This window comes from Myzus persicae, unplaced genomic scaffold (assembly GCF_001856785.1).
Source record: "Myzus persicae strain clone G006 unplaced genomic scaffold, MPER_G0061.0, whole genome shotgun sequence".
NCBI lineage: Eukaryota > Metazoa > Arthropoda > Insecta > Hemiptera > Aphididae > Myzus > Myzus persicae.
Genome location: NW_019104205.1, coordinates 79,966 through 95,561, shown reverse-complemented (window position 1 = coordinate 95,561; position 15,596 = coordinate 79,966). Strand labels below are relative to the sequence as shown.

General features: G+C 32.0%; 1 protein-coding gene across 1 annotated transcript in view; it reads right to left on the bottom strand.

Annotated features, from left to right (window-relative positions):
* LOC111039969 (POU domain protein 2-like) overlaps window positions 1-15,596 on the bottom strand; it is a 39,839-nt gene continuing 24,243 nt past the window's right edge. Inside the window, exons 3-8 of the mRNA XM_022323657.1 lie at window positions 9,635-9,691; window positions 8,198-8,316; window positions 2,643-2,774; window positions 2,391-2,573; window positions 1,996-2,308; window positions 1-1,922 (exon numbers count right to left, since the gene is read on the bottom strand). Of these exons, the coding sequence (XP_022179349.1) occupies window positions 1,333-1,922; window positions 1,996-2,308; window positions 2,391-2,573; window positions 2,643-2,774; window positions 8,198-8,316; window positions 9,635-9,691 (1,394 nt within the window). The 3' untranslated portion in view covers window positions 1-1,332. The remainder of the gene's footprint in view (window positions 1,923-1,995; window positions 2,309-2,390; window positions 2,574-2,642; window positions 2,775-8,197; window positions 8,317-9,634; window positions 9,692-15,596) is intronic.

The window sequence follows — 15,596 nt, the reverse complement described above, 5'->3', positions numbered from 1 at the left end:
AATTTGTTGGAACCAAACCGATATTGATTTGTTCCTTGGAATTCCTTGTATTCCTAGCCATGGTTATTGTTTAGGTTATGGTAAACTTACTGAAATCATTTCAAAATAATAACTGGCAAATAATCACTAGGACTTAAAATATGATAAGAATTGATTAATAACTACACAATTGCCTTACAGGCAAGACTTTAGGAACTTTTGTGAAATGAATAAAAAAAGGTGGATTTGAATGATATGTGAATTTAAAAAAAAGTTTCATATGCTGTGAATGGACCCAAAAACCGATAATTATTGATTTTGAATTTAGTTTATTGAATTGAACAGATTTAAAAAAAGCCAAAATGTATTATTTATAATATATAGGTTTGAGTTATAAAGTCATACTAATAAAACACAGCAAACAATGAACTATGAAAATTGTTATTGTCTCCTTAAATGTTTCATTATATTTAAAATTCTTCAAAAAAAAAAAAATTGTACTTTTTTCAAGTCTCCAGGTTATGAATTTGTATAATTTTAACATCATTGACACTGTCGGAGTGTATTTAATCCCAAAAAAACCACCACCTGCAACGGTGTAACAATGAAAAATGATAACGAATTTAACATACATAATGTTCTCGATTGGTGGTTTTCTAAGACTGAATATTTTAATACTATAGTTAATACAATTTTCAGATTAATATAATCACTTACAGGTATGAACTGTCACTAAAACAGTTTTATCGAGAAACACATTAAAAAAAAAAAAATACTTACATATAAATTAATTAACAAAAGAAAGAGCGCTTGTTAGCACAAAAAAATACTTAAAAAGTTTGATTTTCAGACCGACAATGACATTATTTTGATTAATCCCCAAATTTAATGTTACTATTTACAATATGAAAAGAAATGAAATATTTCACTAACATTGTTACAACAGATCAAAAAAAAAAAATACTTATCTAAATTTAAGTTACCTACTAAGTATGATTAATTATTAAAATACTAACCACTATTTCTTTGTTTGTTGCAAAATAATAAATGTATGTACAAACTATTTATAAACAGATATAAGTATACATATACTATAATATAAACATTATATTGTAATAAATTAAATCATAGTTGATTTACTTAATTAAGTATTGCGAGGATAGATCTTTTAATTGTTTTTATTTTTAATTATTTGTTTTACATAGGAATTGTTGCTAATTTTCAGTATGAAAGTCAATAGAAAATTTTATGTGACTAACAGAGTGATAATTTGCCATCAATAGGAGCCCTGAAATATCTACGTTGGCCGAGCTCATCAAATCCATTGTTTAGGGACGATGAGATGGACCAATGTCACTCACTGTTATTTTGATGGTGGTGATGGTGATGATGACCCCCAATGGATGGGGAAGATACAAGTGCTAGTGGATGTCCTGGAGAAGTCAGCATGGGAAACATGTCACTCTGGTTTTGTACTGACATTGAAGCAGTAAACATATCTGTGTTGGTAGATGTGGTTTGACCAGCCATAGTTGTTGTTGGTGGATTAATGCGTTTCTCTTTTTGCCTACGGTTACAGAACCATACACGCACCACTTCTTTTTCCATGGATAGGTTATCAGCCAATACAGATATTTCTTCGGATGTAGGCTTAGGATTTGCTCTAAATGCTTTTTCTAAAGAATATCTTATAGATGTTTCAATGGACGTGCGTTTCTTGCGACGTCTTCCGATTGCTTCTGGTGTTGTCAGAGGATTACACAAAGCACTAGGATTGGTCATTGTACTATCAGCATCTACAAGCCACTTTTGCAACAGTGGTTTTAACTTGCACATGTTTTTAAAAGACAAATTCAAAGCTTCAAACCTAGATATTGTTGTTTGAGAGAAATCATTGCCATACAGTTTTCCCATTGCAAGGCCTACATCACCTTGAGTAAAACCTAAATAAAAAATTTAAGAAATTCATAAAGTTGATTCAATGTAATTTAAATGTGAAAAATATAATATCCTTACCTAATTTGATGCGTCTTTGCTTAAAGAGTTTAGCAAACTGTTCTAATTCTTCGAGATCGGTGGTATCATCAGTGCTAGTTTTGGTTTCTGCCAGCCGGCTTAGAGCAGCTGCTGCAGATAGATCCAAGTCATTATTAGATGATTGGGTCTGAGCGGAGTGTTTAGAATGATGGGATGGTGTTGAAGAAGCAGCTGGACGTATCGACTGATTAGGACCATTGCCAACTGGAGAATGCTGATGGTTGTTAGTCATATTTTGAGCCTGTTGGATCTGTTGTAGTTGAAGTGATGCTTGAGTCAATGCTTGATGGACCTAAATATTACATGTTTTGTTAATAACCGGATAAAAATTACAAATATAATACCTATGTAAAATAATTTTCAATTTAATTTACTTGATTTTGGAAAAAAAATGGAGTCTGGTTCTGATGTGTTGCTGTAGACTGCCTCATTAATAAATATTGAATCTGTTGCTGAAAAAGTGCTTGAAGTTCTTGAGGTGTTAGAGAAGATTGGCCGCCCGGAGGGCTTCCGATCAATGGATTGCTTTGCGGTGATAAAACTCCTAATCCAGGAATCTATAAAATATTATAAACATATAAGGTATGGATTTTGTGTGTTAGACAAATATAATGTATTAATTTTACCTGTGCGAATTGCTGACTTTGTAGTGCAGCTAATGGATCACTTCCACTTGTTACATTTGCTGAACAATTTCCTGATGGTCCGGTACTGCTAACGCCTGAGCTCGAAGAGCTACCTGAATGTCTGTGCGAAACCTGAAAATGTAAATAAAACTGTTCAAATATTGAAACATTCATTGTTTCTTAAGAAACATATTTTTATTTTTATTTCATGAAAATATTACACAAATCATTGTCTATAAAATGTATATTTCAATATTATTTATTTAAATGAAACTGTAGTCACATTGGAAAAATAAGCTGAGAAAAAAGAGACTATAATGGGATATCTAAATACCTACTTGTTGTATACCTATTGTAGAAGAGTTATACAAATACTAGAAAGGCTCTAGTGCACAATATTCACAAATCATGTACTAGGTATTGAGGTATACAGTTGTGAGTAAATGTGTAATTCAAAAACAATTCATTTAAAGAATAAAACATTACCTAGTAATACAAAGCGAAATGAAACTAAAGGATTAATATATTATTTTTATGATATACTCGAATGTCGGACTTGAAAAAAACAGAAGTAAAAAAAAACTTAATCCCTAGTCAGTTAATATACCGATCACGTTTATTTTGAAAATGATAAACCCAAACTCGTGGTTTTATACACATAATTGTGTGAAAATAGTTATCGCGAGTAATGCGAACCGAATAACGGGAACACAATCTTAATAAATAAACTGAACTAAAGAAAATAATAATAATAGTAAATTTTTTTTTTAAAAAAGTCATTTGGTGATTTCTGCGTGGAGAGGCGGTGACACTGTGATTTCGGGGAAAATTTAAACCGAATACTCGAAACGACGACTGGAAAACGTTTGCTTGCGAGTCACACGTCATAGTCGGTTGGTCGTCTCAGTTACGCGAGTGTAGGAGCATAAAACGAAAGGACGTTAAAAGTTCGCGCGTGGTATGTCTCCCTTGTGACACACAAAAGTTGCATCGTCGTCAATGTGTGTTACGCCTTCGTTGTGTAATAGTTGCATAGTATAATATTAATTATAATTAATTAATATTATTACGGAGGCTTGTCGAATAGTTTTTCGATTGCATTGTTTACAAATTTTTCAGTCATCGTTGATGTATAAAATATTTATAATGTTGTAAATATCGTATAATGAGATCATTTGCGAGCGACCGACGACGACGCGCGGAAAAACGAAACTGGAAAATAGCTACAAACTCGGCGCCGAAGGATACGTGACATTACACGAGGTCAGCGGCAGCGGTAAGTACACGATATAATAATAATAATAATAATAATAATAATAATAATAGCATACAATACATATGTATTATAATACGAAATTGTAACACAATATACACAATAATGTCGTATCCAATAGACAATTTGGATGGATAGGCAAAAGCGCAATGCGAGTGAAAAAAAACGATATTATTATTATTGTGCGTAATAAACACACATATTAAGTATATGTGCCGAAAAAACTATGACTTGTTTTTTGTAACCGAACACCGGCTGCCAGTTTTTTATCGAGTTTTTTTCGTTATTTCGTTATAGGTGTATAGTATAGGTGTTATACGCGCCGCGTCGGTGGCACGCGAACGTCGTTATTTTGTTATTTTTTATCTCTGAACGGTTTTACATTTCCCCCCGTCTCTTCGTTATCATTTTGCGTGTTATAATAATTGCGAAAAAATAAATCGAAGTGCGTAAACCTCTTGAAAAAATAATACTCTACGATGCGAATACATCTTTACTGATTTCGAAACGGATAGAAAAACAATGCATACACGCACAAACACACTAGGGGGCTCGGATTTAAAAAATTAAAATACACTACACATTTCGATAACGTTTTATGCACCCAGATATTCATCCTCCAGTGTAAAATGTTGTTCGCGGTATTATATAGTTCTTGCAATTGTAAGATGAATCATTGTCTTCCTAAATAACCAAAATTATTTTGTTTATCATTAAAATAGGTATCGCTTATTGATTTATTCTCTAGTCCAAGCTATTGCCATTTGCTAACTACTAACCGACCAACTATAATAATTATTGTACTTAGCGTAATGTTCAAATTAATAAATTATTACCATGCGTTTTTTTTACCGACATTAATTGGGTTTTTAATATTGGTAAACGATTTATTCTGGAAGATAAGTGAATTAAATACACAGTTAGGACATTGGACTAAAAAACCTGGATGATGTGTATATAATCCATAACGTCTAAAATATATTGTGAGTACGAGTTATAGATTATGGTTTATAGGAAGTGTAGCGTTCTAGTGTGTATAATAATAATTGACACGTCCAACGGTGGCGAGAGAAAATCTTTTCGGGGAAAATAATAATTTTCCATCGCCGCCATCTTTACCGACGACTTTTACCGAGACCAGGAAAAGCCATTAGGAAAAACGCTCGGGCCTTATTACGACGGGCGTTGACAACGCGGCGGGGGTGGGGAGGAGTAGCGTAGAGGAGTCTATATAGGTACCTACGCGTTTCACCAAAGTTATTAATCAATTTCTATCAATCGGTAGATATATGTTGTGTGTGTATGTGTGTGTGTGTCATTGTTTTCGTTGCTTCGTCGAACGATGTCTTATACGCCATATGAACGTGCATGTGCGCGAATATATGACGGCTGTCAAAATTCCTTTTATTTAATTATAACTTATTTCCCTCGTCGATGAGAGGTGTTGTTTTTGGACTGAGCGGCCACGTGCGCTTTAGGGCGTAAGGCATTCGGCGGTGCGACGGTTATACGCCAAACTTTCGTCGAGATCTAATGAAAAAATAATCATTGGCCCAATATACTCTCTCTCTCCCGCCACGCTGTCACCACCCATGAATATCGATTTTTTTCAAAATTCGTATAATCGTTATAGACTATTATAGAGACTTGCAAGTCAATTCGTAAGTGGAACACCTCTTGTCTGTGACAATAATATTATACGAGTTCACTTGTATAAACATACGGAACGAGTAGAAAAAAATATATTTAATTTGACTGGACAGGCACAGTCTTTTTGAACTATCGTGTTGTGTTATACCTCTTTAATTTATAAATACGGCGAATATACGCAACTATATTTCGTCCCGATTATTTTTGATATTATTGTTACCCACTTTCGAATATCGGCCAAAATTCTGTCGCATTTCTACAGGCAAAATTCTAAAACAAACGGTACTACAGTGACATGACAATATCTCTATATATTGTAAAAGGAAACGAAAATCGTAGGTACTTTTCAAATGGAAATTCCAGATGGTAAATTTCGAATTTGAATTTTAAATTCGAACGCAGAGTATATATATAATCTTGGATGTCAAGTAAAAAAAAATTGTATATAAATTGCGGATAATATAATATAATATGGGATTCGATAAGTTATATGTGTGTAACTGTGCAAGACAGTTCGTATATGTGTGTTTTATTGTGGATACATATTCGATGAGTTCCCATATATTATATTATATAACACACACAGCATGTTTGCTGAAATCGAAAGGGGCGATTTTTTGCGCCTTTTATGAGTTTTTTATTTATTTAAATAGCATACGGCGGGCCCTTATTTTGACCGCAGTTCGCACTCTTTTTGTGCCGGACTATATTAAAGAAGGGTCGAATATTAGATAGCCTCGAGCCACACATATTATGTATAATATATATTATATGTTATATGTATAGGAAACCTATCGATGTATAATCTTCAATAGACTGTAAATGTTTAAATATTGGGACGAAAGTAGTCTAACGCGTATCAAAGGCATGTTGACCGGACACTCGGAATACATTATAGCGATATAAGACATCGCATTATTATACAATGAAAACAGATCGGACTATATAATACGCATATACGATAATATGTATATACACCCCTAACCTATATATTAGGCGTGTGGAGAATTACCATTCGCGTTCATATATATTATATATAGGTGCATTATAAACAATAAATGGGTGCTTTGTGCGTATATTGTATATTATTAATGCTATAGGAAGGATAATAATTAATATATCACATTAGAAATAAATATAGAGTGAGTTGAACATAACTCGTCAACATTAATATACATTGTACTTTCAGAGGAAAATATATAAGTACACGCGCACAGGATAATTTTTTTCCAACGACTTGAATAATTGTCGAGCCTGTGGGTTAACGCCCCCGGCAGACGAGCAGTATACATAATAATATTATGAGATACGATATTATTATAATATATCATAGGCATCACATGATATGTATATTATAATATACTACAACACATAGACACGTCGAATTTTGTGCGCGTCGTTAATACAACCGCGCCGCCGAGGCAGTCGTGATTTCTCTGCACGAGCGTAATTGTGAAATTAAAATCGAGAAATTACAAACTATACGGATACCTACGCGTAATTAGTGGCGGCGAGCGTGGAATTTATTAAATCGTCGGGTAGCAAGCGGTTTGCAGTACTCCTCTAATCGCGCCCGTCCCCCGGGGCTCCGGTAAAACACCTAACGACAAGGCGTAAAACAAACACCACCCGACACACTATGGCCGACCATGCACTTAACGTAGGTATAGGTAATATTAAACCGCGAGTACGGAGAGCGTTTTTTTTTTCTGTGACGTTTTAATATTATAATCATTATTATACATAATTTTTTGTTGGCGAGTGCTCGCAAACGTTTATTATATATAGGTACACGTACGCGGGACCGATGGTTATATATGTAGGTAGGTACGTATCATGATATAGTATTACCCGTAGAGTATATTATGTATATTATAATATAATAGATAGGTATACAGTTGTATACACCGTAAATCGTAATATTCGCGGCGACCTGTTATGATATATCGTGTGTTCAAGTGTTGGGAAACATAAACGTATCCACAATCCGTCGTACCTACCTATACATATATATTATATATAGTATACACAAGTGGGCGTAATCTATAAACGCATTTCACGAATAATCATTATGATTTGTGATAACTGATAAACACGGTTTTGAATAACGAAAGGTAAAAAATTTCAAGTATTTATTAATATTGTTTGTACGAATAATATTTCGATCTATGATATTATAATAACGATAGAGTCTTTGCATAAATTGTTCAACTAAATCAACATTTTCGTTATAACTTCGAGTATAGTCGTATAGTAGTATAAATCATATAGATACACAATATAATATATAGTAAACAAGAGCTCTGAACTAGGGCTAACGTTATGTAGGTTTAGTGTATACAATGTGTACAGTGCACAAATATTGAAATATGTTCAAATATGCAATTTCGACCTACCTATATATTTTTAAAAGCATTCCACAATATTGAAATATATAGCTGTTACTGAACTTTTGAATAATAGTAAAACAGAATTAGGTGGGTATTATCATATTATTTTTTTAAAAATATTTTTCCAACTATATGTGATTCGTATAAAATGTCACTGACGGTAGTTGTGACTTATTGTGAAGCGAACATCTTTTATTTATTATACTTAAAACAGTTATAACATTAACTTCTTTAACATTTACCAAGTTTAATGCTCCAATTCTATCTGGTGATCCATCCGAGTTGAGCAACAAATCACTTCCAGTACTGTCCTCGCTGTGATCAACGATATCTTCCACCCTTTCCTCATCACCATTATCATCTATAACACAAAAGATAATATTAATCACAGTTTTATAATGAAAAAAAAAATCGTTCCATAACCGATTTCAAAGTTTTAACAAGCTTCATACTAGACATTAGTACATTCATGTCATACATAAATCATTTGATGTACAATACTTTTTGTGTTGCTTGGCTCGTGCACGAAAGGGGTGTCATTTGCCACGAGCCTCACCCTTTCTGTAGAAAGGGTTTAAAAAAATGATTATAGAATAATTTACGCTTTTATAATACAGCGTCATGATTGGGCCGATGATGAATTGTGTGTAGGGACAAAAGACGATTACAAAAAACTAACCCCGCATCTAAGTCGTGTACTTTTGCAATTGGTTAGTTATGCAAACGAGGGTTCGCATTGAACATGGCTTCCAACTACCCTTTTTTAACCCGCTGAATGTGCGTAACACACGCCCAAATTATAAAGCCAACATAGTTTTTCTAGTTTTACTGACGTTTCAATTTTACTCGGTTATAATCTAAGTTATAATTTTATTAATAAAACAGATTATCTATATACATTGTGTTAACATTTTATTTTAAATATAATTTATTATTATAGATGTAATTTTTTTTTATACCATTAGTATTATGTACATACTATTATAATTAGGGCGGAATTGTCATGACCATTGATATCGAGGGTTGCACCAGATTTTATACCCAATCGTAATGTCAAAACCTCTGTTAATTATGCTGGTGCCCGTATGTCTAGTTTTGTTGAATATAAATAAAATAAATATAGTCTAGTGTACCTACTCACTAATGTTAAAATTAGGACAAGTTTTGAACATTTTCAAAACTAGTATTATTATCTTAACAAACAAAAGAAAATCTTGCTGAATCACTTTTACCCCTATATGCGGGCTAAATTGTACTTTTTACTTTGAAAAATAAATTTCGTTCAATGTCAATCACAAGAGAAATATTTTCCCATAAACGATTAGGGGTTGATTTTAAAGCCAAAAATATAGTTTTACGGGTTTACGAACACACAAATTGAGCCTATGCTATATGCAGTTTTTATATTTTATGCAGAAATATAGGGAGTGAATCTTTTTTACCCCATTTTCACCCTCTTATATGGTTTTACATTTACTTGAATTTGACCCCTAAAGTTATGATCGAGGTTAAAGCAGATGAGCTGTATACTCATATATTTAATATACGATATTGTTATTTATAAAGTTTATTATTTTATGAGTACCTACCTACATAAACCTATACAACACGCATACAAAATATTCGAGTTGCGCTTACCTAACATAATCTAATCTAAATAAAAGTATTTTTAAGCTTACCTTCTTCTGGAGCTGGTGATTGAGACTTTTCACTTTTCATACTTTGGGCATCAATACCTGTAAAAAAAAGAAATTATTATCATTAGACTGTTCTATTTTATGGTATAAAGAGGGGTCTATTTCAAAGGGTTGTGGGCTCGTGCTATGTGGCTGTTGTGTTGTGTTTCTGTTCCTCACGCGTTCACTGCCTAAAGGGAATCGGTCGAGATTTTTTGAATAGAGTCGGCACGAGATATTATACAAGGACCTGATTTATACACACATTACCCATTGTTAAGGGACGTGACCAAAGCGGTTATAAGCGAAGGGTAAGCTATTGACAAAATACAGCACGTGATATCAGTAGCTATTTTTTTTTTATAATTCAGACAATTTCCAATTATATAATCACTTCTTTTTTTTTGATAATATTTTTAAGTTAAAATTCGAGATATATTTTCCCATGAGTAATTTCAAGTTTGTTAATGATCAAAGTTACTATATAAGATCGTTTAATTTCTAAAACTAAACTCTACTGTAATTTCCCAATGGACTTGAAATACCAAACTTATATGAAATAAAATGTATAGCAAAAAAAACTTTTATTTATACATTTTTTCATATCTAACAATAACTCTGATCACGTTTTCACAATATTAATACAAATGGAAACTCGTTGGAAATAAAACGTGAAAAATCTAACAGCAGTACTCCAGTACCTATATAGCTAAAAATGACCACAATACGAACGTATGAAAATTCACGAGTTTCATAAGAAAGACTTAGGGATTGGCAAAACACATTGAACTATTATACAAGACGAGTGAAAAAAGATAAAGGCCATAAGTAGTATGTACTCCCAAGGGTGACATTTCGTGTTCGAAAGTGCGATTTAGTCAGAAGTGATGTGTCTTATTTATACGAACGTAACGCGCCAAAAAAGACAACCCAAACACCCTATGGCCATTTATTACGTTTAACCTCGGTGGACTATATTTTTTTTGTATATATAGGGAACTCTTTAGTTGAGGGGAAACAAACACGAAAGGTGATGGGAAATTTAAATTTATATACCAAAGCGCCTGTCGAACGAGTCCAATAAGTCAGTTAAATATAAATAATGGTCAGTCGTTAGTTGGTCAATTTACCTCTGAAATTCCACTTTTGAATTTTATACTAAGGCCATATGAATTAATAATTTCCTTGCGATCTGGATGTATATACTTTGACAAAGGGGTGGAGCTGTCTATCATGCCTGTCTTTAAATTTGACGAATCGTATACGCAACTTTAACCCAATAAAAAATTTAAGAGCATGTCTATTATACACTTTTACAAATTACTGACAGTGGATACTCAACGTCAAGTAAAATATTATTTTTGAAAGAATGCACATTTCAAAATATAAAAATAAAACCTATTTAGTTATTATTAACATGAGACATTTTTGTATTTGATGGATCCTTTTGTAAAAATTAAAAAATGTTTCCTTATTTGTTATTTCTAAGGTATCAACATAATATGATACAGAATCTAAAAATTATATAAAATACTAGAATATTATACCTAAGCATACTTTATAGGTCATAATAATTAAAATACCGACCAACAAAAAAAAATGTTAAATATTGTCATATTGCAATATTTAACAAACATAAATTATGTTATTGAAATTTAGATTTTTTTAGTGTATATATATCATAAAACTGATGTTGTAATTAATCACCGACCACATTATTGCAGAATAATGAATGTGTAAAATACCTCTATAGGTCTTATAATTTATACTGATCATAGACGATATATTAGTTAGGTACAAGTAATAATGTTAGGTTGTTAGATTGTTTTTGTGTACAGTGGATAACAATTATTTTTCTAGTAATATATAAAAGGACCTTTTGATTTCACTAACTCGCAGAATGACTCATTTAGATATTGATCGTTGTTTGTGTGTGACATATTCTAATACCCTCGCAAATAAGAGCGACCGTGCATGCGTAATCCATATACATATAGGCGAAAAATCCCCAAAAACGAGGGTAGTTTTTGTCTCGAAACTGGATATATGTACATGGAATACATTATAGTAATACAACTCTGTGAATGTTTGCCGCACGTATATTCATTATATTCCCCAATACATCGCAGATGTTGGCTCGGGGGCGGACTGTAATATAGGGGTCAGCAAATCTTGCATATACGAGTGAGCTGTAGTCTGAATCATTCACCGAAGGGAGAATAATTTGAATCGGTTTTTTTTTTATGAAAAAACAAAAATGAATAAATAAATAGACATGGCAGTAAACGGGCCAAAATACAAAGCACATAATTTGAATTTCCATCGAAAAAGAATATAAAATTTAGTATTTGCGAATACTATTTTAATAATTTAAGCATGGTTCAAAAGGTTCGCCCTAAACAAATAAGTAAAATAGCTGGTATACGTTAAAAACGAAGGGCTAAAATAATACCCACTTCATTCTCCGCGCTGCTGGCCAAAAACGTCGGAATACCTATTTTATTTATTCTGGTCACTACTCACTACTTCCATAACTAGGCTGTGTATAACAGTATGTAAATTAAACAAAATATTTCAAACACACGGATTATCACGACATTTGGTATATATATTCCACGCGCGTGTGGCTTATAATATTTAGTAGGGTATTAAAATTGGAAGGATGTATTACGCGGCGTGTATGTGTACGTGTGTGTATATTTTTGCATTATATATTTCCAATAACACCAGGCTACCATTCATTGTGAAAATATACATCATACAAAATACCACCAGCAGTTTTGAAAATGCCGATTCAGGGTCGATACGGACATTTAAAATGTATATTTTATTATTGTACACATTATAATCTTCAACACATGTGCACTGCGTACACTATCTTTACATTATATGCTAATCCTGCCATCCTGGGCTGACCACTTGGTCTGTATCCCAGGTAGAAAGAGAGATTTCTTTGGAAATAATTTGAACAGACCCCTGTACCTGACAAAAGACTGTACCCAACGCTTATGCACATTGACCTGCAGATATTTTTGTATTATTATGATTTCTACAGAGAGAAAAAAACGTGACCTATTATATAGGTATATAATACAATATATTCTCTTATAAAACAAAATATTATTTTTATTTGTATTATGTTTATAATAATGTATAACTATTTGAATATGTAAAAATGGAAATGTTCAAATAGAACGAATTAGGTACGTAGTAAAATGTATGTTTTAGGAGAAAAAATAAGTAGTATAATTTACTAGGTATGTTTTACACTTCAGTTTTTTTTTCAGTAAGTTGACAAAAACTATAGCTCTTTTCCCACTTCAAAACTCCCTTTTCAATTATTTCCCATTAACTATTTCATTATGGTGTCCACTACTACACGCATATAAGTTATCAGCCCCTTCCAAACACCCCAAGCGGCTAACTCTAAAGGCCGTTAATAATAAATATCTATCCTCCCCTACCTCAGACATTAGTTGAAAGTTCTTCATTCCCTAAACTGAGAACCAACATGTGCACAATAGTTCCGTCATCTTGAAACCGAGTATATATATATTAAACGATGATAATATTACTCTTTAGCTCTTATTGTAACAAAATTGTAAGTGCTATCTATTAATATATCTATTATATATATATAAAGTAAAATGATATAATTTTTCTAAATGGAAATTAGAAACTCTGTGAGCCCCGTATAAGTTCATATTACGTCTTATACGTCTTATTAAATTCAACAATCAAAACTACAAAATAAAACAACATAATATAATACGATACAAACAATGTAGAGTTATCATAATCGTACAAGCAATAAGTATCGACTTCGTGTCTATAGCTGGTCACGTAATATAGAAGAAAATAAAACGTATTAGGAAAGAATAATTTATATTCCTTAGAATAAAACTTTCTCCAAGTTAAATATTTTATTTTAAAGTAATATAGAAAGCGAACTATCATAGTTTTAAATTATAAGCGATTTAAAAATTGGAAATATACAAAGTTATCATACCTAACAAAAATATTATGCTAAACAGCGTGTAATTGGATACTAGCCATTGATCGAACGGTACACATGATTGTATGAGTCAATAACGTTTGTTTACATATTATTTGACAATAGATAGTTAAATTTTTAAATTTTGTTTGTTATTCTTATACGCAAAATACTAAAATGTAAGCATTTTATTGAATAATATTTACTATTTAGGTTATCCTAGTCATAATAAAGTATAAAGACTTACTCGGATAAGGAAAATATTTAATGATTTCAATAAAAGGTTCCATCGTTTCTATTTAAATTAATATCACACTCATAAACATAAAAACACGTGCATGAACAACGATATTTACGGATCGAACGTTTCATAAACACTTGGCGTGCTATACTATTCAAATATACGTTCGGACCTAATTTCGACGTTATTTTATCCCCACCCACGTTAAAATTTTTGGTTTTTATTTATGTGTACAGAGTTACAGATTTTTATTACCTACTTAAAATGTGGTCTCTACCTTCTCGATGGGTTCAATTGTGTCTCAAAATTCTTGCTTAACAATATGTATGAAAAGTAAAGACCATCACAAAACATTTAACGTGAAACACAGTTTGGGTGTTTGACACACGTACCAGTGATTCATATTTCAAAAACACCTAATGTTTTATTCAAGGAGGAAGATGTATAATATTATGAATACTCAGTATTGATGATAATTTATACATGATTGTTATTTTAATTATTATTTTTTCAAACGAATTTTGCATACTATACGAATATGAGAACTAATCAAATAAAAAATGAGACCATATTTAATATAAAATTTAAAAAAAAAATTATTACATAAGTGATTTTACAATTTTGAGAAACCCTGTAAATCTGCATGCAATATTTGAATTCAATACGGCTTTACACGTTCGAAATTCTTGGCACCCCGCTGATTATTTTTGAATAAAGATTTTTCAATTGAATTTATACACGTATAGCATTTCGAGATGTTTCTCCCTTTGATGTCAGTACCTATTTTACTTATCAAATACAAAATAGAGTTTATAGTAGTTATCTTCCGGTTTCTACCAAAACCGTTTTTAGCAATCATTTACCACTGAAAAATAAAATAAATTGAGCCCCTACACGTTACGATATTGCGACGTTACTCATTTCACGCCTTTTAAACACGATCAGTCGCCCTTGGCCAAATAAAGCTTATTTATGATGTCCATATGCTTGCTTATGGTATATACCTATCTACTTACTTATTTAACGAAAAAACCACTTTAAAACATTTCAATGGCGTAATGCTAATCATAAGAATAAAGTCGCTACAAATTTTTGAATTAGCTGTCATGGATATAATAGTGTGTACTTACAACAAAATTACGGATATTATCAATAAAAATAATATTTTATTTTTCACCAATGATTATTTAGATATTCGAAAAATTATTTCAAACAGGATGATAATACTTGTTGAACTTAGGATTTATCGCTCAGTCCGTTTAACTACTACACATCGTTATGTCGAGGGGCTGAAAACGGTGGAGAAAATCTGAACAACTAGAGACCTAAAACGAAAAAAATGACCGAATATAAAAAGGGGTGAATGATACACAAGCACGAGTTTATGATGGCATGTTTTCATCGTATTACAAGATGTGCCACCCTCGCATACTCGTTTGTTTTTTTATGCGCTTTTCGCATGTCTGCACATATAAATCAGAGATTCGTAACACCTGCTGTTGAAATGCAATAGTCCCTTAATATATATAAAAAAAAAATTATACTACCGATATCCTTGCAATGTCTACATTTACAAGGCCACCTCTTGTATACCCCATGCAATCCAAGGTATTTTCATTGTTTTTTTCTTTTTATTCTAGCTCTCGATTACTTAGACCGTTCTTTTCTATATAGCAGGTGTGTTTAAGTGTGCATAACTAATTTGTAAAATTCAACTAGTTATAAATAAT